Source organism: Thalassophryne amazonica, chromosome 18 (genome assembly GCF_902500255.1).
Source record: "Thalassophryne amazonica chromosome 18, fThaAma1.1, whole genome shotgun sequence".
Classification (NCBI taxonomy): domain Eukaryota; kingdom Metazoa; phylum Chordata; class Actinopteri; order Batrachoidiformes; family Batrachoididae; genus Thalassophryne; species Thalassophryne amazonica.
The window spans coordinates 67,467,278-67,493,613 of NC_047120.1; the positions used below are offsets into that span (position 1 = coordinate 67,467,278).

The following is a 26,336-nucleotide window of genomic DNA, read 5'->3' on the forward strand; positions in this document are numbered from 1 at the left end:
CTAAAGGTGTTAGCCATTATTACTTTATTGTAACAAATGCTCCATCACACATTATGTTTTCATACTGTTCGACTACCCCGTCTTTTTGATCTCATAGGCATCATATGCAGGGCTTTTGATTCTGAGGATTCATATTTAGCACATTTGCTTTATAACGTGTGAGGAAGCTGAAACAATGTAGCCATCGTAACTGAGAAAAATTTATTCAAACTGTCAACTACCTTTTTTTAAAAAGTTATACAAGATAAATTACAACATTCAACAGCAGAGACTTAACGCCGTCTTCATCTTGTGTGAAAAAGCAGACGAACATCATGTCTATTGTTTGAAGTGTTAACATTCTGACAATATAAAGGCAAAAAAAAGGGGGGGGGGGGGTGTCAAACAAATTGTCCTGAGCTTACCTGGTCCTGTCTTTTAACCTCTCGGTGGCTGACAGGAAGTGCATTTCTCCCACTGCCAGATGTTTTCACAGACAGTTAATCTGGCTGACGTACATGTTGTCAAACATCATAGTTCCTTTAGTTGTCTTTTTTCTGAACAGGCTGCAGAGGAAAGAAAATTTCTCTGAGGTTTTGGACTAGTCCTCTGCTGTAGTAGCGTCTTTTGGACTGGTCTGGTGCTGCTGGGCTACAAAGATGGTCAACCGTAGCGGCCGGGTTGCAGTGCTGGCAAATGTAACCGCGACTCTTGTACCATTCATTGGAGGTCTGGTTGACTAACGCCAGGTAGAAGTGAAACAGGGTATAACCCGCCAGCAGGAAAAAGACAAAGACTACAAAACCCAGCATGAAAACAATTCGGGGAAAAGCCAGGAACAGATGCTGCCGGGACAAAGAGAAAAAACTAAATATTTGCAAATAAGATACTAGGACTAAGGTGTTTACAGGAAATGTGATTCCGCTGTTCTGTTTGAGCAACAACAATAGAACTACGACATCAAGCAAAAGTAGCTTTTTGGAAAACACGCCGAGTCTCACCTGTACGACAAACAGAGGCCCCGCCAGCTGCTGCTGGCCGTGCTCGTCTATGTAACTGGCCCTCAGAAGCCCTGATCGTAGTACAGCGTGAAGAAACATGTCTGCTATTAGCACGGCGATGTCACCCGCCATGGCACACACGCTGAGGAGGTAAAGCAGGAAGTAACGTGTATTCTGAGCGCCAATGCAGTTGTTCACCCAGACACAGTGATGGTCGAAACGCTGAACACATCTGTTGCAAAGCCCTGGAATCAATAAATAAATATGTCTTACATGAAAAATGCACCTTAAGGATGTGAGTTCATGTTAGATTCATGTCTGAAAAAACTGAATCTCAATTCTACCCCTTGACCCTTCCCCTCCATTTTGCGTGGGCACGAGAGACAGAGGGGTGTCTCAATTCTCTTTTTGGAGCGAGGCGGAGGGGAAGGCGGAGGGCTACAAACCCTTCCGTTTGGAGTGAATCTGGATGCACACTCCGTTTGGAGGGGTAGGAGGAGCTTACCGCTGTCTCCACAGAAACAAACATGGCGCCAAAAGAGCTGCACAAATGAAAGCGGCTTTCATTACAAATTACGTTGTTTAGAAAGTTAGAACTTGCCAAAAAACTTTACAGGCAGTTGCCTATGACAGGACAGTGCATGCTGCTGGATGCATGTTGCGTATATTGTCGTTCTGAAGAATATCGTAACTTCGCTCGTGCGTTGAGGCGTTATAATGCATATACACACAAACGCTATGATAAGACACTTTTATATCTCACAATGGAGAAAATCATGATAAAGGATAAGCAGGTTAATTTGTATGTTCATAAATCGTTGGATAATATCGATCCCTGCTGTTGGATTTCAAGGTCTGTAAGGTGTGTGTATTTTGTAAACAAACAGGGAGCCCTAATAAGCTTTCAGGCAGAAAATGAGAAGTTTCACCGATGGGAGTAAGTTGGAAAATATCTACACACACACATGTATATATGTGTAACACATAACCTGACGTCCTAATAGACTGATATTATTGGTCAAGGAAATTTCTAAAGGAAATAGGGCTGGATGCAAAAAATGGGAACATTTGAAAAAGAAATCTAAGGTTAACAGAACTAGATGCAGCCCATAAACATACATACAGGTGCTGGTCATATAATTAGAATATCATGAAAAAGTTGATTTATTTCAGTCATTCCATTCAAAAAGTGAAACTTGTATAATGTATACATTCACTGCACACAGACTGATATATTTCAAGTGTTTATTAATTAATTCATTAATCACTAATCAATTAATGATTAATCAAACAATATTAATTACTATTATTAATTATTAGTATTATTAACATTAATTAATTATTAATTAATTATTATTATGAATTACAAATTAATTAAATTAATTAACATGACATGATTGCTATGCGTCGAAGAAATCTGCGACTTCTTCTATTTCTTTGCATTTACGCAGAAAGGTGAGAAAATAAAAAGAGCAAACAGGCTACTGCAACAAGATGCATTTCGGTTGCCATGTTAAACAGTGAAGACGGCAGTTTGATACAGGTAGTTTTTTTTTTTCTCCTAAGGTGGAGGGGTGTCTCAATTCATAGGACTAGAGGCATACCCCTTCACCTTACTCCTTGTTTTAAAGGGGTAGGGGTAGGGCCAAGGGGAAGGGGTTCAAAAGAGAATTGAGATTGGGGGTTAGTCATCTCAGACCTGAGCTTTAAGTTTGTGTGCATTTTTAAATAATGATGCCGTAAAGTATGTGGATGCAGAGTCTCGGAAGAAATGCATTTGTACAGAAGAACTGTGTGGCAGAAAAGTTTTTATCAGCCATGACACTATAGACAATGAAAACACAGAATTCAACCACCAACAGCAGCTGACTGGGTCGGGTCAGGTTTGGGACAATGGGCCTCATGTATCAATGTTGTGCACTTGTGGCGTAAATTTACGGTGTAAATCTGAAGTACACCAAAGTTGCCGTGACATGTATCAAGCAGTGCGCACCTGCCCATTTCCAGCGTACGCCTGACGTGACCTTGATAAATGTGGCGGGTGAAAACAATCGTAATTATAATAAACACGCCCATAAATATTCAGACTCCGCTTCAGACACACCCTCATTTTATGACATGGAAGCCAGGTAGACGGCAAAGAAAAAGAACTCCACCAATCACGACGCGTGCCAAAAGAGCGCCAAAAGCGGCTGTCGTATAAATTGTTTTGTAGTATAATCAAAAAAGTGTTACAGTGGTCCCTCGTTTATCGCGGGAGTTACGTTCTAGAAATAGCCCGTAATACGCGAAACCGCGACGTAGTCAGCGTTATTTTTTACAATTATTATAGATGTTTCAAAGCTGTAAAACCACTTTATACACTTTTCTCAATCAGGCATGATTTTCTCTTTTCTCTCGTGTGTAAACACTCTCAAAGTTCAAACCTTTGTAGAAAAATAAGACCAAACTGTTTTCAGGCCCAAACATTTGTTTGAGAAATAAAAATAGAACGTTTTCCTATAAATAATTATGATGGCTTTTAGAACTAACGAATTTAATTTTAACGATCAACGTACGAGGTTGGACACATAAGAAATTATTAATAGTGACTGACCAGTATTTCACAGTTCCTCTGATCGCGCCTCTGCGTCCTGACGCCACGCCTTTTTCCACTCACACCTGTCTGTTTCCGAGTGACAAACACTTATGAGTAGTTGTTGGCGCTCTTTTTTCTCCTGGGCGAGAAGATTCTTCTAAACAGACATGCAGAACACAGAACACTGTAAAAAAAGGCATGCAAAATTGGACTAAAAACTCCACGAAACGGCGAGGCCACGAAAGGTGAACCGCGTTATAGAGGGACCACTGTATTCTCTCATTCATTTGACATAAAGTTATTCCACATTCTGAGGGTGTGACCTAGCTCCAGACATCTAAAGATAGTACAAGAGCTGATCTCATAAGGTACTCACAACAGTGTTTGGAGCGGGCCGGTTTGACGAGCTGGCAGGTTGGACAGGTGACCCCTGGGTGGAACAGTCTCCTGTCATAAGGGTAAATCTGCAGCTGGTTGGTGGCCCTCTTTTTCACCACTGTGCCTGTTGGATGGGGAGTCATGATTAACAGAGGAACTCCTGCACCATGCAAACAGTGAACAGTCTGTACTCCAGACTTTTATCATGACCAGGAACCATTTTGCCTGTTTTTAAACCAAAAAAAAAAAGTGCTCTGTGACCACATTGGCAAAAGTTCAAACAACACAATCAACAAAAAGAATTGTTTGTCTTCCTCCTAACTCAGTGTGTGAATGCACTCTTTGACCTGGATCTCTGTTGATGCAGAGGTAGAAGAAGAAAGTTTTGATAGCCAGCAGGACATAAGGCACCGACAGGCTGGTCAGAGTGATGTCCATCTGCCGACAGTAACCAAACACTTCATAGGTGAACTCTGCGTACACGGCTCCCTCCAGCGCGATGTGCAGGTAGATGAACATGTTGTTCCTGAAATTACCAGCAACAAAAGCTCAGAAGGACAGAATATTTAATGAAAAAAAAAAAAAAAAAACCGCTGAAAATATCAGTTTAGGAAAGTGCAACCATGTTTTATTTATTGTATGTATATATATATATATATATATATATATATATATATATATATATACACACACACAACCCCTGGCAATAATTATGGAATCACCGGCCTCGGAGGATGTTCATTCAGTTGTTTAATTTTGTAGAAAAAAAGCAGATCACAGACATGACACAAAACTAAAGTCATTTCAAATGGCAACTTTCTGCCTTTAAGAAACACTATAAGAAATCAGGAAAAAAAATTGTGGCAGTCAGTAACGGAATCACTCAATTCTGAGGAAAAAATTATGGAATCATGAAAAACAAAAGAACCCTCCAACACCACTAGTATTTTGTTGCACCACCTCTGGCTTTTATAACAGCTTGCAGTCTCTGAGCCATGGACGTAATGAGTGACAAACAGTACTCTTCATCAATCTGGCTCCAGCTTTCTCTGATTGCTGTTGCCAGATCAGCTTTGCAGGTTGGAGCCTTGTCATGGACCATTTTCTTCAACGTCCACCAAAGATTTTCAATTGGATTAAGATCCGGACTATTTGCAGGCCATGACATTGACCCTATGTGTCTTTTTGCAAGGAATGTTTTCACAGTTTTTGCTGTATGGCAAGATGCATTATCATCTTGAAAAATGATTTCATCATCCCCAAACATCCTTTCAATTGATGGGATAAGAAAAGTGTCCAAAATATCAACGTAAACTTGTGCATTTATTGATGATGTAATGACAGCCATCTCCCCAGTGCCTTTACCTGACATGCAGCCCCATATCATCAATGACTGTGGAAATTTATGTGTTCTCTTCAGGCAGTCATCTTTATAAATCTCATTGGAACGTCACCAAACAAAAGTTCCAGCATCATCACCTTGCCCAATGAAGATTTGAGATTCATCACTGAATATGACTTTCATCCAGTCATCCACAGTCCACGATTGCTTTTCCTTAGCCCATTGTAACCTTGTTTTTTCTGTTTAGGTGTTAATGATGGTTTTCGTTTAGCTTTTCTGTATGTAAATCCCATTTCCTTTAGGCGGATTCTTACAGTTCGGTCACAGACGTTGACTTCAGTTTCCTCCCATTCGTTCCTCATTTGTTTTGTTGTGCATTTTCGATTTTTGAGACATATTGCTTTAAGTTTTCTGTCTTGACGCTTTGATGTCTTCCTTTGTCTACCAGTATGTTTGCCTTTAACAACCTTCCCATGTTGTTTGTATTTGGTCCAGAGCTTAGACACAGCTGACTGTGAACAACCAACATCTTTTGCAACATTGCTCTCCTTTGTTTCAATTGACATCTCTCGTGTTGAGATGATTCATGTCAGTCCACTTGGTGCAACAGCTCTCCAAGATGTGATCACTCCTTTTTAGATGCAGACTAATGAGCAGATCTAATTTGATGCAGGTGTTAGTTTTGGGGATGAAAATTTACAGGGTGATTCCATAATTTTTTCCTCAGAATTGAGTGAGTCCATATTTTTTCCCTCTGCTTGGTCTAAAAAAGTAACCGTTACTGACTGCCACAGTTTTTTTTCCTGATTTCTTATAGTGTTTCTTAAAGCCAGAAAGTTGCCATTTGAAATGACTTTAGTTTTGTGTCATGTCTGTGATCTGCTTTTTTTCTACAAAATTAAACAACTGAATGAACATCCTCTGAGGCCGGTGATTCCATAATTATTGCCAGGGGTTGTAGGTACAGTCAGACATCCAGGTCCCTGATGCATGCGCACATAGCAACGTGCATAGTAACCAGCGAGCCGCTGAAAACAAACCGCTGTCACGCTCATTTCCTACTTGACGCCCATCACGCTCGCAGCGTCCTGCTGCGGCTTTTTCTACTTAATATACACCAGTTTTCACACAGAATGCCACGATCATGTGTTGCAGTTGGCTGTACCAACCATGATAAGTTAAAAGATCAAAAAGTGCGTTTTTTTTTTTTCGAGCTCCCAAAGCGCCACATTCTGCTTCTCTCCTCATTCTGTTCAGATCGCAGAAACGCATTCTGTCTTCAGCTGTGAGTTCTCCACTCTCAGGCGTTCCAACTCTTCCTTTTAGGACACCTGTTCCATGTTAACGTAATCATGTGACGTTAGACAAGGTGAGTCCTCAGTCACTCAGGTCAGCTGGAGGCAGGAACTCTCTGGGTGATTTACTGCTGTAGCAGGTTCACCAAGAGAGGCAGCTGCAGGTGAGCCAAAATGAAGCTCTGACCTCGCCCTCATTGGCCTGGGGCGTGGCTGGTCGAGACGCTTCATATTTCTGCTTTGGCTGCAGCCGTGGTGTTCCACAGCCTTTGAAGCACGAGTACTGCAGCACATGATCGTGGCATTCTCTCTGAAAACTGGTGTATATTAAGTAGAAAAAAATGTGGCAGAACGATGCGAGCGCAATGGACGTCAAGTAGGAAATGAGCACGACAGCGGTTTGTTTTCAGCGGCTTGCTGATTACTATGCATGTTGCTATGTCAGGAACCCGGATGTCAAACTGTATCTACGCCATTTGGCATGGCCAAATTGGCAGGCCTTTGTGAATAAACAGCAGTAAAGATGACTATATCAACAATGTTTGTCGATCCGCCTGAAGTCTTTGAGTTCAATCAAGGCCCTCTGGGAGGAGGATATAGGAGAGGCTTTTTCTGATGAGCTCTGGTCACGTATTTTAATACAAGTGCAATAAGTCTTCTATATGTGCTAGGCACTGTCTTATTCAATGCAAGCTTGTGCACCGTGTTTACTATACCAAGGCTCGTCTGTCTAAATTCTATAACACTGTCTCCCCAGTCTGTGATACAACCCCTGGCAATAATTATGGAATCACCGGCCTCAGATGATGTTCATTCAGTTGTTTAATTTTGTAGAAAAAAAGCAGATCACAGACATGACACAAAACTAAAGTCATTTCAAATGGCAACTTTCTGGCTTTAAGAAACACTATAAGAAATCAAGAAAAAAGATTGTGACAGTAACGGTTACTTTTTTAGACCAAGCAGAGGAAAAAAATATGGAATCACTCAATTCTGAGGAATAAATTATGGAATCACCCTGTAAATTTTCATCCCCCAAACGAACACCTGCATCAAATCAGATCTGCTCATTGACATTGACCCTATGCCATGACATTGACCCTATGTGTCTTTTTGCAAGGAATGTTTTCACAGTTTTTGCTCTATGGCAAGATGCATTATCATCTTGAAAAATGATTTCATCATCCCCAAACATCCTTTCAATTGTCCAAAATATCAACGTAAACTTGTGCATTTATTGATGATGTAATGACAGCCATCTCCCCAGTGCCTTTACCTGACATGCAGCCCCATATCATCAATGACTGTGGAAATTTACATGTTCTCTTCAGGCAGTCATCTTTATAAATCTCATTGGAACGGCACCAAACAAAAGTTCCAGCATCATCACCTTGCCCAATGCAGATTCAAGATTCATCACTGAATATGACTTTCATCCAGTCATCCACAGTCCACGATTGGTTTTCCTTAGCCCATTGTAGCCTTGTTTTTTTTCTGTTTAGGTGTTAACAATGGCTTTTGTTTAGCTTTTCTGTATGTAAATCCCATTTCCTTTAGGCGGTTTCTTACAGTTCGGTCACAGACGTTGACTCCAGTTTCCTCCCATTCGTTCCTCATTTGTTTTGTTGTGCATTTTTCGATTTTTGAGACATATTGCTTTAAGTTTTCTGTCTTGACGCTTTGATGTCTTCCTTGGTCTACCAGTATGTTTGCGTTTAACAACCTTCCCATGTTGTTTGTATTTGGTCCAGAGTTTAGACACAGCTGACTGTGAACAACCAACATCTTTTGCAACATTGCGTGATGATTTACCCTCTTAAGAGTTTGATAATCCTCTCCTTTGTTTCAATTGACATCTCTCGTGTTGGAGCCATGATTCATGTCAGTCCACTTGGTGCAGCAGCTCTCCAAGGTGTGATCACTCCATTTTAGATGCAGACTAACGAGCAGATCTGATATGATGCAGGTGTTAGTTTTGGGGATGAAAATTTACAGGGTGATTCCATAATTTTTTCCTCAGAATTGAGTGATTCCATATTTTTTTCCTCTGCTTGGTCTAAAAAAGTAACCGTTACTGACTGCCACAATCTTTTTTTCTTGATTTCTTATAGTGTTTCTTAAAGCCAGAAAGTTGCCATTTGAAATGACTTTAGTTTTGTGTCATGTCTGTGATCTGCTTTTTTTCTACAAAATTAAACAACTGAATGAACATCCTCCAAGGCCGGTGATTCCATAATTTTTGCCAGGGGTTGTAGGTGCCAACAGTCTCCTGCGAACCTCATACATATGTTTTGGCTGTGCCCTCAGCTCAGGAGTTTTTGGACAGAGGTATTTGTTGTTATATCAGATGTGGTTGGCAGAAAAATTGATCCGAATCCTCAGAGTGCTGTGTTTGGGGTTTTTTCAGGGCCGTCTCCTTTGTCTTCCTCCCAAGAAAATTCTTTATCCTTTATGACCATTATTGCAAGGAGGATAATCAATCAATCAATTCAATCAATCAATTTTTTTATATAGCGCCAAATCACAACAAACAGTTGCCCCAAGGCGCTTTATATTGTAAGGCAGGCCATACAATAATTATGTAAAACCCCAACGGTCAAAACGACCCCCTGTGAGCAAGCACTTGGCTACAGTGGGAAGGAAAAACTCCCTTTTAACAGGAAGAAACCTCCAGCAGAACCAGGCTCAGGGAGGGGCAGTCTTCTGCTGGGACTGGTTGGGGCTGAGGGAGAGAACCAGGAAAAAGACATGCTGTGGAGGGGAGCAGAGATCGATCAAGTAACTAATGAAAATAACTCAGACAGAACAATCAGAGAGAAAGAGTCTAACCAAATACCGGCATCACTGAAAGCAGCCAAAGATAACGATACATCTTTGGGATGGTTATGAGTAGTTTTTTCTCTAATAGTTAAAATTTTGTTAGCAAAGAAAGTCATGAAGTCATTACGAGTTAAAGTTAATGGAATACTCAGCTCAATAGAGCTCTGACTCTTTGTCAGCCTGGCTACAGTGCTGAAAAGAAACCTGGGGTTGTTCTTATTTTCTTCAATTAGTGATGAGTAGAAAGATGTCCTAGCTTTACGGAGGGCTTTTTTATAGAGCAACAGACTCTTTTTCCAGGCTAAGTGAAGATCTAAATTAGTGAGACGCCATTTCCTCTCCAACTTACGGGTTATCTGCTTTAAGCTACGAGTTTGTGAGTTATACCACGGAGTCAGGCACTTCTGATTTAAAGCTCTCTTTTTCAGAGGAGCTACAGCATCCAAAGTTGTCTTCAATGAGGATGTAAAACTATTGACGAGATACTCTATCTCACTTACAGAGTTTAGGTAGCTACTCTGCACTGTGTTGGTATATGGCATTAGAGAACATAAAGAAGGAATCATATCCTTAAACCTAGTTATAGCGCTTTCTGAAAGACTTCTAGTGTAATGAAACTTATTCCCCACTGCTGGGTAGTCCATCAGAGTAAATGTAAATGTTATTAAGAAATGATCAGACAGAAGGGAGTTTTCAGGGAATACTGTTAAGTCTTCTATTTCCATACCATAAGTCAGAACAAGATCTAAGATATGATTAAAGTGGTGGGTGGACTCATTTACTTTTTGAGCAAAGCCAATAGAGTCTAATAATAGATTAAATGCAGTGTTGAGGCTATCATTCTCAGCATCTGTGTGGATGTTAAAATCGCCCACTATAATTATCTTATCTGAGCTAAGCACTAAGTCAGACAAAAGGTCTGAAAATTCACAGAGAAACTCACAGTAACGACCAGGTGGACGATAGATAAAAACAAATAAAACTGGTTTTTGGGACTTCCAATTTGGATGGACAAGACTAAGAGTCAAGCTTTCAAATGAATTAAAGCTCCCGGTCTGATTGGGGAGGGGCCCAGAGAAAACTACAGAGTCCGACATTGTTTTTGCAAAGTTACACACCGATTTAATGTTAATTTTAGTGACCTCCGATTGGCGTAACCGGGTGTCATTACTGCCGACGTGAATTACAATCTTACCAAATTTACGCTTAGCCTTAGCCAGCAGTTTCAAATTTCCTTCAATGTCGCCTGCTCTGGCCCCCGGAAGACAATTGACTATGGTTGCTGGTGTCACTAACTTCACATTTCTCAAAACAGAGTCGCCAATAACCAGAGTTTGATCCTCGGCGGGTGTGTCGTCGAGTGGGGAAAAACGGTTAGAGATGTGAACGGGGTGGCGGTGTACACGGGGCTTCTGTTTAGGGCTACGCTTCCTCCTCACAGTCACCCAGTCGGCCTGCTTTCCCGGTTGCTCGGGATCTGCCAGGGGGTAACTAACGGCGGCTAAGCTACCTTGGTCCGCACCGACTACAGGGGCCTGGCTAGCTGTAGAATTTTCCACGGTGCGGAGCCGAGTCTCCAATTCGCCCAGCCTGGCCTCCAAAGCTACGAATACGCTACACTTATTACAAGTACCGTTACTGCTAAAGGAGGCCGAGGAATAACTAAACATTTCACACCCAGAGCAGAAAAGTGCGGGAGAGACAGGAGAAGCCGCCATGCTAAATCGGCTAAGAGCTAGTAGCTACGCTAAGCTAGCGGATTCCTAAAAACACGCAAAGTGAATAATGTGTAAATCATTTAGAGGTGATTCAGCAGAAGGAGTGCTTTAGTTAAGGCACGTAAAGATTACACTGGGAAACAAATCGTAATCTAGATAACTAGATCAATCTAACTGCGCAGATTAAACAGCTAACAGATACAGAAAAACACCGCTGTGCTCCGGAACAGGAAGTGATACAATACCGCAGTGAGAGCCAACCACCAGTAGAGGCAAGCCTAAACTGGTTGAGGGACATTGTTTATTTTCTTAAACTTGAGAAAATTAGGATGTCACTACGGGGTTCCTCTGACAAATTTGCAGAAATTTGGCAGCCATTGCTATGATTGGTTGGTCAAGTTGATTTTCATTTTATCCCAGGCTAGTCCTTGCTACAAACTGTACTTTCTTCTGGGCATTGCAGTTTGTATTTTAATTTTACTTTATTTCCTTTTTTTTTTTCTTTTCTTATTATTTTCTCTTATTGCCTGGGAGTGATTGGAGGTTGTTTGTTTGTGTGTTTGTTTATTACCTATGGGAATTGTATGGTTTGTTTTATATGTATCACATTGTGAGTGGTTGTATGGCTGTGCAATTCCTGTTAAAAACCAAATAGTAAGTCACTTCGGCTGCTCCCTTGTTTGCACTTGGGGTCGCCACAGCAAATCCAAGGTGGATCTGCATGTTGAATTGGCACAAGTTTTACGCCGGATGCCCTTCTTGACGCAACTCCACATTACATGGAGAAATGTGGCAGGGGTGGGATTTGAACCCGGAACCTTCTGAACTGAAACCAAGCGCATTAACCACTTGGCCACCACCCCTCCTGTTAAAAACCAAATAAAGTTTGTAAAAAAAACAATGGTTGTGAGTGCGTATACAGTTTGTTTTCAGCGGTGACCCAAAATGGCGACCGTAACTACGCATAAGTGACGTAGGCCCGACCGTACCTTTTTTTTTTTTTAATCCAGTCTGCTTGTAATAGCAGTGGGCATATTTTCTGTATTTATCATTTCTTTACTTTTTCTTTGCTGCTGTATGGTAATGTTACTGTTTTCTATTAATGTTCTAATTATTGTGTTTCCTGGAATGTACAAACCACAAACAAGTTCCTTCTATGAGTTTTGTGCAGTTTGCAAACGTGGAAAATTAGAGAATGGTACCTGGACCACACTGGAATTCCATATTGGATTTCTTTTTCAAAACAATAACAACAAACCTTTGGTGAAACAATCTGTGCAGAGTCCACTTTGAGAACCTCTGGACCCATTTTGGAGTAAACGGTGCAACCACCTGTGAAAAAGAAACGTCCATCAGGTCATGTGCTGCAGCGCCACACAGCGTCGGTTTGCAGTAGTACACGCATCTGTCTCACCTTTACAACAGAGTTAAATATGACGTTAAAAGGTGTTTGCTGCTGGTTTGAGTATTTGCAGAGCAGGACGATGCATGTCAGCACCACCACGACATAAATGGCAAAGAGTGTGAGGAAGTCCATGCCTGTGAAGCACAAAATATAAAAAAACAGGCTGACGGATCAACAAAAAGTCTCCACCGAACAGAAAACTTTACCATTATGCAGTTGTTTTTGTGTCAGCACAGTTAAATCAAAAATCAAATCAATTTTATTTATATAGCGCCAAATCACAACAAACAGTTGCCCCAAGGCGCTTTATATTGTAAGGCAAGGCCATACAATAATTACGGAAAAACCCCAACGGTCAAAACGACCCCCTGTGAGCAAGCACTTGGCAACAGTGGGAAGGAAAAACTCCCTTTTAACAGGAAGAAACGTCCAGCAGAACCAGGCTCAGGGAGGGGCAGTCTTCTGCTGGGACTGGTTGGGGCTGAGGGAGAGAACCAGGAAAAAGACATGCTGTGGAGGGGAGCAGAGATCAATCACTAATGATTAAATGCAGAGTGGTGCATACAGAGCAAAAAGAGAAAGAAACACTCAGTGCACCATGAGAACCCCCCAGCAGTCTAAGTCTATAGCAGCATAACTAAGGGATGGTTCAGGGTCACCTGATCCAGCCCTAACTATAAGCTTTAGCAAAAAGGAAAGTTTTAAGCCTAATCTTAAAAGTAGAGAGGGTGTCTGTCTCCCTGATCTGAAGCACTGAGGTCTAACAGAACAAGCACAGAGATGAGTCCACTGTCTGAGGCCATAAGAAGATCATTTGTAACCTTCACTAATGCTGTTTCTGTACTATGATGAATTCTAAAACCTGACTGAAACTCTTCAAATAGACCATTCCTCTGCAGATGATCAGTTAGCTGTTTTACAACTACCCTTTCAAGAATTTTTGAGAGAAAAGGAAGGTTGGAGATTGGCCTATAATTAGCTAAGATAGCTGGGTCAAGTGATGGCTTTTTAAGTAATGGTTTAATTACTGCCACCTTAAAAGCCTGTGGTACATAGCCAACTAATAAAGATAGATTGATCATATTTAAGACCGAAGCATTATTAGTTAGAAGTCTGTACAAAAACAATTAAATGCCAAAAAGACTGCACGATAAACATGTATGCTACCAGCGTTAGCATAACCACGCTTGTTTCACTGCTAACATTTACTCATTCATTTACCGTCTTAACGTCTACTCAGAGCTTCACAGTTTTCCTTCTTCTCACCTCAACATCGTTTTAACAGCAGCTTCACGTCCACTCTGTCCATTTATCAGTAAACTAAACGAAACCACTTAATCCTTCCTGAGCTTCGACGCCGCTAACTTCCGAGCTGAGCTAACACACGTTAGCTTGTGCTAACTAGCCGCAGCAGCCGTCGGTGAGTTTAAACACTAAAATGTTGAAATAATGATACACAAATCGAACCGCTGGGCATATTAGATTCCTTTTGTAAAAACTTAAGGTTTTCAAGGGAACAAGGTCCAAACTTTTAAAATGTTGAAACTTCTATATAATTATATTATCAATATTGATTTTTTTTAAATTGTTTGAGAACCTTGCGCTTCTCTGGAAATGTATATTTTCATATTAAAAAATCCAAATTTGTTTTAACTGTTTAAAATGATGTATTTACAAAACAATTTCATGCTCTTTAGAGGTGGGTGGATCGATCCTAATATCGATACTAACGCTGGTATTGATATTGAACGATCCTCGTGTATAAAGATCAATACTCAAGTTTTTTCTCTCCCGCACGCACTGACTGCTGCGCTCATCAAAGTCTACTCTCTGTATGTAAGAGCAGCGCTGCGCTGTCACACAATACGGAGCAGCGCACCCTTGTATTGTGGTTTGTCAGCCCTCTGCCTCAGGAAATTTTGTTTTAAGTTGTGTTATGCGATATTTTTTAAAACAAAATGTTGATTGTGATAATAAAGTATTTTGTTGCCATGTACAATGTTTGGCGAAATTCTATCCTACGTCTTTTGGTCCTTTGGATCTATGAAGCTTAAATATGAAAAAGTATCGATATCGGCGATCCTGGGCCTGTATTTACTTGGTATTGTATCAATACTAAAATTCCCGGTATCACCCACCTCTAGAATACAGGCATAGAAACAGGGTGGCCTTGGTGGCTAAACCCACCCTTGGAATCTGGCTGGTTGCCTTAAGGTGGTGATTTTTAAGGGCGGACCATTTGGTCCGCCCTTAAAAATCGGTCCACCTTTTGCATCTGCGTATGCATCGTTTCGGAATACAGCAGCACGCCTGAGACAGAGTCTCTTCACCGAAAGCAATCAAATGGATTAATGGGATTATTAACCAGGTAAAACCTCTTAAATCATTCTAAGGTTAGTTTTAAGCAGAAACAAGGCCGTTTTAAGCAGAAACAAGGCGAAATTTTGTGAGCTCATTTTAAAAAGAAATGTGCTGTAATCAGCCTGTAATTAATGTCTGTGCTTGTTGAAAAAATCAGCAGGCATCAGTGCTTCCCAAACATTTTTGAGTTATGTGCCCCAAAAGCAGTGTTGCCACAGTTACTTTGAAAAGTTACTTTTTTAGTTACTTTATGCAGTTACTTCATTAGCAATTGCCAACAACTTGTAACTGATAAGTAATGTAACTAATAAGATAACTAATAATCTAACTTGGTTACTCTTAAGATTGAGTATCAATCAGTCAATCAATTTTATTTACACTCAACAAAAATATAAACGCAACACTTTTGTTTTTGCTCCCATTTTGTATGAGATGAACTCAAAGATCTAAAACTTTTTCCACATACACAATATCACCATTTCCCTCAAATATTGTTCACAAACCAGTCTAAATCTGTGATAGTGAGCACTTCTCCTTTGCTGAGATAATCCATCCCACCTCACAGGTGTGCCATATCAAGATGCTGATTAGACACCATGATTAGTGCACAGGTGTGCCTTAGACTGCCCACAATAAAAGGCCACTCTGAAAGGTGCAGTTTTATCACACAGCACAATGCCACAGATGTCGCAAGATTTGAGGGAGCGTGCAATTGGCATGCTGACAGCAGGAATGTCAACCAGAGCTGTTGCTCGTGTATTGAATGTTCATTTCTCTACCATAAGCCGTCTCCAAAGGCGTTTCAGAGAATTTGGCAGTACATCCAACCAGCCTCACAACCGCAGACCATGTGTAACCACACCAGCCCAGGACCTCCACATCCAGCATGTTCACCTCCAAGATCGTCTGAGACCAGCCACTCAGACAGCTGCTGAAACAATCGGTTTGCATAACCAAAGAATTTCTGCACAAACTGTCAGAAACCGTCTCAGGGAAGCTCATCTGCATGCTTGTCGTCCTCATTGGGGTCTCGACCTGACTCCAGTTCGTCGTCGTAACCGACTTGAGTGGGCAAATGCTCACATTCGCTGGCGTTTGGCACGTTGGAGAGGTGTTCTCGTCACGGATGAATCCCGGTTCACACTGTTCAGGGCAGATGGCAGACAGCGTGTGTGGCATTGTGTGGGTGAGCGGTTTTCTGATGTCAATGTTGTGGATCGAGTGGCCCATGGTGGCGGTGGGGTTATGGTATGGGCAGGCGTCTGTTATGGACGAAAAACACAGGTGCATTTTATTGATGGCATTTTGAATGCACAGAGATACCGTGACGAGATCCTGAGGCCCATTGTTGTGCCATACATCCAAGAACATCACCTCATGTTGCAGCAGGATAATGCACGGCCCCAAGTTGCAAGGATCTGTACACAATTCTTGGAAGCTGAAAATGTCCCAGTTCTTGCATGGCCGGCATACTCACCGGACATGTCACCCATTGAGCATGTTTGGGATGTTCTGGACCGGCGTAATATCCAGCAACTTCGCACAGCCATTGAAGAGGAGTGGACCAACATTCCACAGGCCACAACTGACAACCTGATCAACTCTATGCGAAGGAGATGTGTTGCACTGCATGAGGCAAATGGTGGTCACACCAGATACTGACTGGTATCCCCCCCAATAAAACGAAACTGCACCTTTCAGAGTGGCCTTTTATTGTGGGCAGTCTAAGGCACACCTGTGCACTAATCATGGTTGAGTGCTCAACAAAAATATAAACGCAACACTTTTGATTTTGCTCCCATTTTGTATGAGATGAACTCAAAGATCTAAAACTTTTTCCACATACACAATATCACCATTTCCCTCAAATATTGTTCACAAACCAGTCTAAATCTGTGATAGTGAGCACTTCTCCTTTGCTAAGATAATCCATCCCACCTCACAGGTGTGCCATACCAAGATGCTGATTAGACACCATGATTAGTGCACAGGTGTGCCTTAGACTGTCCACAATAAAAGGCCACTCTGAAAGGTGCAGGGGGGGGATACCAGTCAGTATCTGGTGTGACCACCATTTGCCTCATGCAGTGCAACACATCTCCTTCGCATAGAGTTGATCAGGTTGTCAATTGTGGCCTGTGGAATGTTGGTCCACTCCTCTTCAATGGCTGTGCGAAGTTGCTGGATATTGGCAGGAACTGGTACACGCTGTCGTATACACCGGTCCAGAGCATCCCAAACATGCTCAATGGGTGACATGTCCAGTGAGGATGCCGGCCATGCAAGAACTGGGACATTTTCAGCTTCCAAGAATTGTGTACAGATCCTTGCAACATGGGGCCGTGCATTATCCTGCTGCAACATGAGGTGATGTTCTTGGATGTATGGCAAAAGAATGGGCCTCAGGATCTCGTCACGGTATCTCTGTGCATTCAAAATGCCATCAATAAAATGCACCTGTGTTCTTCGTCCATAACAGACGCCTGCCCATACCATAACCCCACCGCCACCATGGGCCACTCGATCCACAACATTGACATCAGAAAACCGCTCACCCACACGACACCACATACGCTGTCTGCCATCTGCCCTGGACAGTGTGAACCAGGATTCATCCGTGAAGAGAACACCTCTCCAATGTGCCAAATGCCAGCGAATGTGAGCATTTGCCCACTCAAGTCGGTTACGACGACAAACTGGAGTCAGGTCGAGACCCCGATGAGGACGACGAGCATGCAGATGAGCTTCCCTGAGACGGTTTCTGACAGTTTGTGCAGAAATTCTTTGGTTATGCAAACCGATTGTTTCAGCAGCTGTCCGAGTGGCTGGTCTCAGATGATCTTGGAGGTGAACATGCTGGATGTGGAGGTCCTGGGCTGGTGTGGTTACACGTGGTCTGCGGTTGTGAGGCTGGTTGGATGTACTGCCAAATTCTCTGAAACGCCTTTGGAGACGGCTTATGGTAGAGAAATGAACATTCAATACACGAGCAACAGCTCTGGTTGACATTCCTGCTGTCAGCATGCCAATTGCACGCTCCCTCAAATCTTGCAACATCTGTGGCATTGTGCTGTGTGATAAAACTGCACCTTTCAGAGTGGCCTTTTATTGTGGACAGTCTAAGGCACACCTGTGCACTAATCATGGTGTCTAATCAGCATCTTGGTATGGCACACCTGTGAGGTGGGATGGATTATCTCAGCAAAGGAGAAGTGCTCACTATCACAGATTTAGACTGGTTTGTGAACAATATTTGAGGGAAATGGTGATATTGTGTATGTGGAAAAAGTTTTAGATCTTTGAGTTCATCTCATACAAAATGGGAGCAAAACCAATAGTGTTGCATTTATATTTTTGTTGAGTGTAGCTAAGATAGCTGGGTCAAGTGATGGCTTTTTAAGTAATGGTTTAATTACTGCCACCTTAAAAGCCTGTGGTACATAGCCAACTAATAAAGATAGATTGATCATATTTAAGATCGAAGCATTAATTAATGGTAGGGCTTCCTTGAGCAGCCTGGTAGGAATGGGGTCTAATAGACATGTTGATGGTTTAGAGGAAGTAACTAATGAAAATAACTCAGACAGAACAATCGGAGAGAAAGAGTCTAACCAAATACCGGCATCACTGAAAGCAGCCAAAGATAACGATACGTCTTTGGGATGGTTATGAGTAATTTTTTCTCTAATAGTTAAAATTTTATTAGCAAAGAAAGTCATGAAGTCATTACTAGTTAACGGAATACTCGGCTCAATAGAGCTCTGACTCTTTGTCAGCCTGACTACAGTGCTGAAAAGAAACCTGGGGTTGTTCTTATTTTCTTCAATTAGTGATGAGTAGTAAGATGTCCTAGCTTTACGGAGGGCTTTTTTTTATAGAGCAACAGACTCTTTTTCCAGGCTAAGTGAAGATCTTCTAAATTAGTGAGACGCCATTTCCTCTCCAACTTACGGGTTATCTGCTTTAAGCTGCGAGTTTGTGAGTTATGCCACGGAGTCAGGCACTTCTGATTTAAAGCTCTCTTTTTCAGAGGAGCTACAGCATCCAAAGTTGTCTTCAATGAGGATGTAAAACTATTGATGAGATACTCTATCTCACTTACAGAGTTTAGGTAGCTACTCTGCCCTGTGTTGGTATATGGCATTAGAGAACATAAAGAAGGAATCATATCCTTAAACCTAGTTACAGCGCTTTCTGAAAGACTTCTAGTGTAATGAAACTTATTCCCCACTGATTCCTAAAAACACACAAAGTGAATAATGTGTAAATAATTTAGAGGTGATTCAGCAGAGGGAGTGCTTTAGTTAAGGCACGTGAAGATTACACTGTGAAACAAATCGTTATCTAGTTAACTAGATCAATCTAACTGCGCAGATTAAACAGCTAACAGATACAGCAAAACGTGAAAATGGTTGTTGTACTCAAGCTTCAGATATCTGTCGCTGAGATAGATGATAACTGGAGGCAGTTTGAAGCAGAAACGAGGTGGTAATCCATGAACTGGGTCATCAGGGGGGACTGATTTTTAGGGGGACCGTTCAGTCTGCGACAGCAGCATCACATGCAATAACCCAATATGAAATGAATGATGATTTATTGTCATTAAAACAAGTGCAATGAAATGATCTTAACACCCAATTACCTCAGAAATACAGTAATTAATCCACAATTATTACTGTTTGAACGTAATAATGGCACACATCAGAATTAAAACAACCGCACATATACATTTGATTTGTTTATGTACGCTAAACTTTGAAGCAGTCCGTCATCCGAATTGAAGCAAAGTGAGTGTAGGCCGCAGCAGAATCCTGTGCAGCCGAGCTTGGGGGGGGGGGGCTGCAGCTGTACCATGCGGCCTCCCGGAGTGGCAGAGTGGCAGCCAGGGTGAGGACAGAAACACAAAGGAGGGGTAGGGGTGGGGAAATGAAGCAGATTTGATGGGAAATCTGGTTCAGACTTATTTTAAGGAATAAATTTCCCCAACATATATTGGCGTGTTCACGTTCCATCATAGCAGGTCAACCACTGGGATAAATACTGGACTGCCAGTATGCGTGTTTGAGTTCCTTTCATGCTACGTGTCTGTGACCTTGGATAAGACACTCTGCATTGTCTCAGTCCTCCCATCTCAAAATGGATACTGGTCTTGACGGGGGAATTGATGTACAGTGAATCAGAGTCACCTATAGGGGGAGACGTAGACTCTCATTTGCTTCAAAGCTACACTCTCTGGGGTTTAGGCACCAGCACCAGTGGGCCTAATGCACCCTGTCAGACTTACTTCTACTTCTATGACTCCAAAAGTCACATTTTTAACTCATAATTTTTACTTTTTAATCTTATGATTAAAAAAGTTAAATGCTGACTCCGTCTCATAAATTAGTTTTTCTGACTTTTAAAAAAAAAATCATTTTATTATTTGACTTTTTAATCTCAAAATGTGTATTAATTTGAACTTTTTATCTACTATAACATTTCATAACCTTGATGGTGGAGAATTTACCTACGTGTTTTAATGTCTTTTTTTTTTTCTTTTCATTTACTGTATTTTAAATATTTTGATTTTTTTTTATTGTATCATATTGTGAAGCACGTTTGTCTCACTGCCTAGAGGGCGGCACGGTGCGTCACCAGTCACCTTTTGGATCTGGTTGCCAAACGCTCATGTTACAGTTGGCAATGGTGCAGAGGGCGAGCTGTGCTCAGGCGCTCTGCGTGCACGTCCACGGACGGTGTTTAAGGTAAGGGTGGTGCTGACAAATGTTTTCATCACATGTTTTGGTCCTTTCAGATGTTCCTTACATGGCAGACGTGATATTTCCTGATGTATTTTTGAGGACACCCTTTGCCTTTGATAAATTTCTACTTTTGCATGTCATAAAGTTGGCATCTTTTATGCGACTTCTGCTGTTCATGTTAAAATGTATTTTCAGATGTGGATTTTGTTGCAGTTTTCTCAGCTGCAGAGAAAATGAAGAGTTTGACTGAAGGGAACACTGTCTGTTTAAAAATACAGCAATTTGCCTTTAATTATTCAGTTGCTACGCGCTTGCTTTTGTATCATTGTGTACTAATGACAGCTCACACCGCACTGGGTCGGCCTGTTCGTTCCCTGACGAGTGCGGCGCTTTCATTCAGCGCATCACTCACGCCTTTCTCCCCACTGTATATCCTATCTGTGATATTGGGCTCCTCCAGATAACGGCTCGTATTCAGCGAGTTTGATTGTCATTTTGAAAGTATTGTCCTGCATCCGTCAGCTTTACTGCTCCTTTACTCCATCTCCCTCTCAGGCTTTCTTTGTTTTAATTTGCCAGACAAGATGGTGTGCTTCTAAAACCAATTTTTCTCCAATTTTGTGAGGTTTTGATTGGTATATACAATCCCAATTCCAATGAAGTTGGGATGTTGTGTGAAATGTAAATAAAAACAGAATACAATGATTTGCAAATCCTCTTCAACCTATATTCAATTGAATACACCACAAAGACAAGATATTTAATGTTCAAACTGATGAACTTTATTGTTTTTCTGCAAATATTTGCTCATTTTGTAATGGATGCCTGCAACACGTTTCAAAAAAGCTGGGACAGTGTGATGTTTACCACTGTGTTACATCACCTTTCCTTCTAACAACACTCAATAAGCGTTTGGGAACTGAGGACACTAATTGCGAGTGTCATGACTGGGTATAATAATAACATCAGATTTTGAGGTGCATCCAGAGAAAAAGATGGAGGAATGTTTCAGCATTTTGTTGTAGTGTAACAGAGCTGCAGCTATGAATCGATTAATGAATTTTTAAATGACTTAAATTAATTGACAACTATTTTAATATTCGGTTAATAGTTTGCTTGTATTTATCTACATTTTCTGAGTTCAGGTCCTTAAATGTGAATGTTTTCTGATTTTTGTGACGACTTTCTTCACTCGTTTTTGGCAGTAAAATGAATATCTTTGGACTGAGGACAAAAAGAGACATTTGAAGGCATCAAATGTTTCACCACATTTTATGAACTGAACAACTGATTGATTAATCTGTTGATTATCTTCCCTATTAAACAATTATTAAAACAATCAATAGTTGCATCTGTGTAGTGTAAGGTGTTTCACTAATGAAATGAAATGAAATGCATGTTTCCAGACTTGACTACATTATTGTGAGATGATGGCTTTTCACTGTATTCTGCAGTTTGCTTATGTTTGTCACATTTCAGTTTTATTATAATTTATATTATATAATATATAACAATTGAGTGAGTGAGACTGGGCAAGATAAATCAAAAGCTGCTGAATAGATTTCCTTCAAACTTGGTGGGAATATTACTTTGATTGAAATCTGGAGGTGATTACATTTTGGAGTAGTTTGGTCAAGGTCAAAGAAAACAAGGTCTGAAACAGACTTTTTTTGTGTGTATACCTCTCTATACCACTGTTAAAATCGGGCGACAAACATGTCTTTTCAAACTACAGGCCTATCTCATTGTTACCACAGTTTTCAAAAATTCTGGAAAAGATTTGTTGAATTGTATGAAATCATTCCTAACTAAACATCACATACTCGGTGAACAGCAGTATGGTTTTCGAAAAATCGTACTACATTGGCTTTAATTGATTTTGTTGAATAACTTACAAATGCAACAGAGAAGAAGAAATACACTGTAAGAGTTTTATTTGATTTGCAGAAAGCATTTGATACCATAGATCACACTTTACTATTGGACAAATTACAGAAGTACTGTATTAGAGGACTGGCCCTAGATTGGATAGCTAGCTATTTACGCAACAGGTATCAGTGTGTCCATTTTGGGGGGATAAATTCTGAATTTTTGAGTATTACATATGGGGTGCCCCAGGGTTCAGTCCTTGGGCCATTACTGTTTTTGTTGTATATTAATGATATAGGTTTGGTTTCCAAGTCTGTGAGATGTATTTTGTTTGCCGATGATACGACTGTGTTTGGTAGTGGGGATCATTTGGGACAGCTCCTGGACATGATGGAGAGGGAACTACAAAAATTTAAATATTGGTTTGATTCAAATAAATTATTGCTTCATTTGGGTAAAACAAAGTGTATTATATTCAGAAATAATCCCAGGAACGTAAGTAGAAACTTATTATTGAATGATGCTGAAATTGAAATAGTACCAAAACCAAGTTTCATGGAGTTTTTTATTGATGATAAATTAAGTTGGAAAACTCATATAAATTATGTTGGATCCAAAATCTCAAAAGTCATCTTAATTCTGTACAAAGCACAAAATCTCAACATTGTTGCCACAGTTACTTTGAAAAGTTACTTTATTAGTTACTTTATGCAGTTACTTCATTAGCTGCTGGGGAAAACTTGTTGACAGCTGCTGAATGTAACCAATAAAGTAACTAGTAATCTAACTTGGTTATTTTTAATATTGAATACTCAAAAAAGTAACTTTTGGTTACTTTGCTGATTAGTTACTTTGCTGAGTACTCAATCTTAAGAGTAACCAAGTCAGTTACCTTATTAGTTACATTACTTATTAGTTACAAGTTGTTGACAGTTACTAATAAAGTAACTAATAAAGTAACTTTTCAAAGTAACTGTGGTAACACTGTATCTCAATAACCAAGAAGCGTAGATGGATGATTTAAAAGCAGGTATTGTTCAGCAAATTAGTGATTGATTGGTATGATTGGCTTCATGTCACCAAGAAGTCATATGATGAAGGTATACAGAGTCAAAAACACCATTGCAGACAGATGTATATTTACTTGTAGATTTATATTGCGGTGTGTAGAGCACAGTAGGTATACATCAGGCATCTGATGCCTCTTATTTTACTCTGTGCCATCATCTGAACAGCATATTTGCCCCCAGTTTCTCTCTGACTTTGCCCTGCAGTCATCGTATGCATTTGTTTTCCATTTCATTGCACAATGATGACTTATTGCCAGATTGTCATGTCCTAAAGGCATTGCACCTTGTTTACATTGGTTCCACCATAATTATTGCAAAATAAAAAATCTGTTGATGGAGGGCAGCAGGCGTTGTTAGTAATCACTGGGGGTGGAGAAGAGCTGAAGATTCAGCACATAATCCTACTAATCCTGCAGGCTAAAGCCTTGAATTGCCCCCCACTCCTCAGCATTTATGTGTACACATAGAATGAATTGCAGACAGGCAAGCAAACGTTGCAATTAGTAGTACTCAGGCTTCTGTGCATCTAGGCAGCATGATTCTGGGCCAGCAGCGGTCCCTCTGAGAGCCATCTAGGCAAGAGAAGAGGAGGAGGCAAAACACACACTGGTGTATTTATAGAAAAATGAGGCCTTACAATACCCTGTTTGGAGAGAGAATTATTAAGGAACCGAGGTGCGCGGGTACGTGCGTCCCAGTTTTCTGATTAACACTGCATGCAGGCTGGCCCTAGGATGAATCAAGGATGAGATGCAGAACCAACTCCTTGACACACTCACAGGGAGACTTCACTCGTTTTTCATGCACACTCGCCAGGAGACTGCTGTCAGAACGGAGACATGGGCCAGGGTTTTGAGTTCATCACCGTGTCTGGGTGACTTTGGGTTGCAGGGTGGTCAGGGGACAGATTTCTTTTATCTCACTTGAAGAGACGGTGCTGGATGTTAGCCCGCTAGGAGGCCACCTGCCCTCTTTGATTATCAAGATGAAGAAGTTTTTGCAAAACAAAAAAGGCAGATACTCGTTTCGGCAGAGCAAACGGGGCCCTCGGAATCCTGCTAAAGATTTCTGTAAGTCTTTGATCGGTATCCGCCGTGTGGAATCCTCCTGTGGCTCTGGAAGCTGCAGCACACTTCGTCCATTTCCAACAGAGCTGGTGGCTTAATAGAAGATTATCTCATGCATATATCTCATGCTGTGGTGGTGGACTCTTTGGTAGTGGGAATACGGAGAAATGTTACTTGGCTTTTTGCACAGATTTGGCCTTCAAATACCGTCACTGATGATGCCTTCTGCAGCCGCCACCTCACCTAATTTGCCTTTTTGGCTGATGCTATTTCTGCTGTTGAAGGCTCTTGTCACTTTGGTGTTGTTGCTTCTGCACAGAGTGAAAAGGAACCTTTTATCTGAGAAGCTAATTAAGGTCACAGTCGCAGTGACGTCCAATTTGATTGGCTGCTTTGGAGTCTGTGAACCAGGTCAGGTTTGTGTCATGGTTTGGTGTCGAGGGTTGCAGAGCAGCTTTTTATTTTAGTTCGCATTGAAGACAGTAGAAGGAGCAGAGAAATATCCAGTATTCTGACTATTAAAGTGTCATTATTTGACCTTAAGGGTTTGTTGAATGCTGATGGGATTAAAGTCGATGGCAAAAGCAGGTAGGTTTTTATGTGGCCAGGGTTTTTTCTCCATCTTTTGGTTAATCCTGCCATTAAGTAAGGGTTTTGGACTCGCACTGCAGGAACCTTCACACTGGCATTTGTTATTCTTTTGAGATAATGAATCTTGTGTCACGCCTGTGCTCTCCTGTGCTGTCCTGTGCTGTCCTTCGCTCCCTTTAGTCCTCAGCATGCCTACATCCAACCAGGGGTGGCCTGAGGAGTTTGGATTCCAGCTGGGTGGCAGTGGACCCAGCTATATTCTGTCTGTGGAGGAAGGGAGCAGCGCCCATTTGGCAGGATTGCAGGCTGGTGACCAGGTCCTGGAGATTGAGGGTCACAATGTGTCAACACTGGGCCCTCAAGCCATCATTGCCATCGCACAGACTCAGAAGAACATCCCACCCAGCATCGGCGTCGTGTCACGCATACAGCAGGTTTTTGAATCGGTCAAATACTATACTTACTATAGTGATTGTAGCATATGTGTGTAACTGCCCCCAGTTGCCTTTGGATTTACGAGGTCTGTCCAAAAAGTAACGGACCTTTTTATTTTTTTCAAAAACTATGTGGATTTGAATCACGTGTGATTGCATCAGACAAGGTTGAACCTTCGTGCGCATGCGTGAGTTTTTTCACGCCTGTCGGTTGCATCATTTGCCTGTGGGCAGGCTTTGAGTGAGCACTGGTCCACCCCCCTCGTCAGATTTTTATTGTCAGGGAAATGGCTGAGAGGCTGCCGCTTTGCTCCATGAATTTTTTTTCAGAAACTGTTAGAGACAGCCAGTTGGAAACCATTCGAAAGATTCAGATGGATTTCGGTGAAGATTCTGTCGGCGCCACACGGATTAAGGAGTGTTAAAACCTTTTTAAAGACGGCCCACAGCGGCGGAGGGCGTGCGGCGCACCGAGTGGCCATCGACAGGCTGGAACGACCAGATCATTTCTAAACTGAATGCTGTGTTGATCTGGGACATCATGTGACTACCACAGAAATGGCAAGAGAGCTGGACATAGCACTTTTGCAGCACATTCCACTGTTACAGGAGATTTTGTAATGAAAGACGTGCGGAGGATTTCGCGCGTCGGCACGGAACCGCTCATGGCACACAACAAAAAAACAC

General features: G+C 41.4%; 2 protein-coding genes across 3 annotated transcripts in view; one reads left to right on the forward strand and one right to left on the reverse strand.

Annotated features, from left to right (window-relative positions):
* Positions 1-405: 405 nt before the first annotated feature.
* On the reverse strand, positions 406-26,089 carry zdhhc4 (zinc finger DHHC-type palmitoyltransferase 4). Of its 2 annotated transcripts, none has more exons than XM_034193543.1 (7): positions 26,078-26,089; positions 12,526-12,650; positions 12,370-12,443; positions 4,284-4,462; positions 3,935-4,060; positions 981-1,225; positions 406-824 (listed from the first exon to the last, which is right to left on the reverse strand). In XM_034193543.1, exons 2-7 carry the CDS (start codon positions 12,646-12,648, stop codon positions 522-524), a joined length of 1,050 nt encoding a protein of 349 aa, XP_034049434.1. In that variant the 5' UTR covers positions 12,649-12,650; positions 26,078-26,089; the 3' UTR covers positions 406-521. The 2 variants fall into 2 exon arrangements, with proteins under 2 accessions (XP_034049434.1, XP_034049433.1); XM_034193542.1 differs by lacking the exon at positions 26,078-26,089 and adding an exon at positions 13,783-13,919.
* grid2ipb (glutamate receptor, ionotropic, delta 2 (Grid2) interacting protein, b) overlaps positions 24,528-26,336 on the forward strand; it is a 48,832-nt gene continuing 47,023 nt past the window's right edge. The window contains 2 exon segments of the mRNA XM_034193544.1: positions 24,528-24,627; positions 25,396-25,649. Of these exon segments, the coding sequence (XP_034049435.1) occupies positions 24,543-24,627; positions 25,396-25,649 (339 nt within the window). The 5' untranslated portion in view covers positions 24,528-24,542.

Coding starts and splice junctions, on each gene's coding strand:
- zdhhc4 (XM_034193543.1), bottom strand. CDS start 12,648: ATGGACTTCCTCACACTCTTTGCCATTTATGTCGTGGTGGTGCTGACA. Junction 4,463..12,369: donor CACAGATTGTTTCACCAAAG/GTTTGTTGTTAT, acceptor TGGTAATTTCAG/GAACAACATGTTCATCTACC. Junction 1,226..3,934: donor GGCCCGCTCCAAACACTGTT/GTGAGTACCTTA, acceptor TATTGATTCCAG/GGCTTTGCAACAGATGTGTT.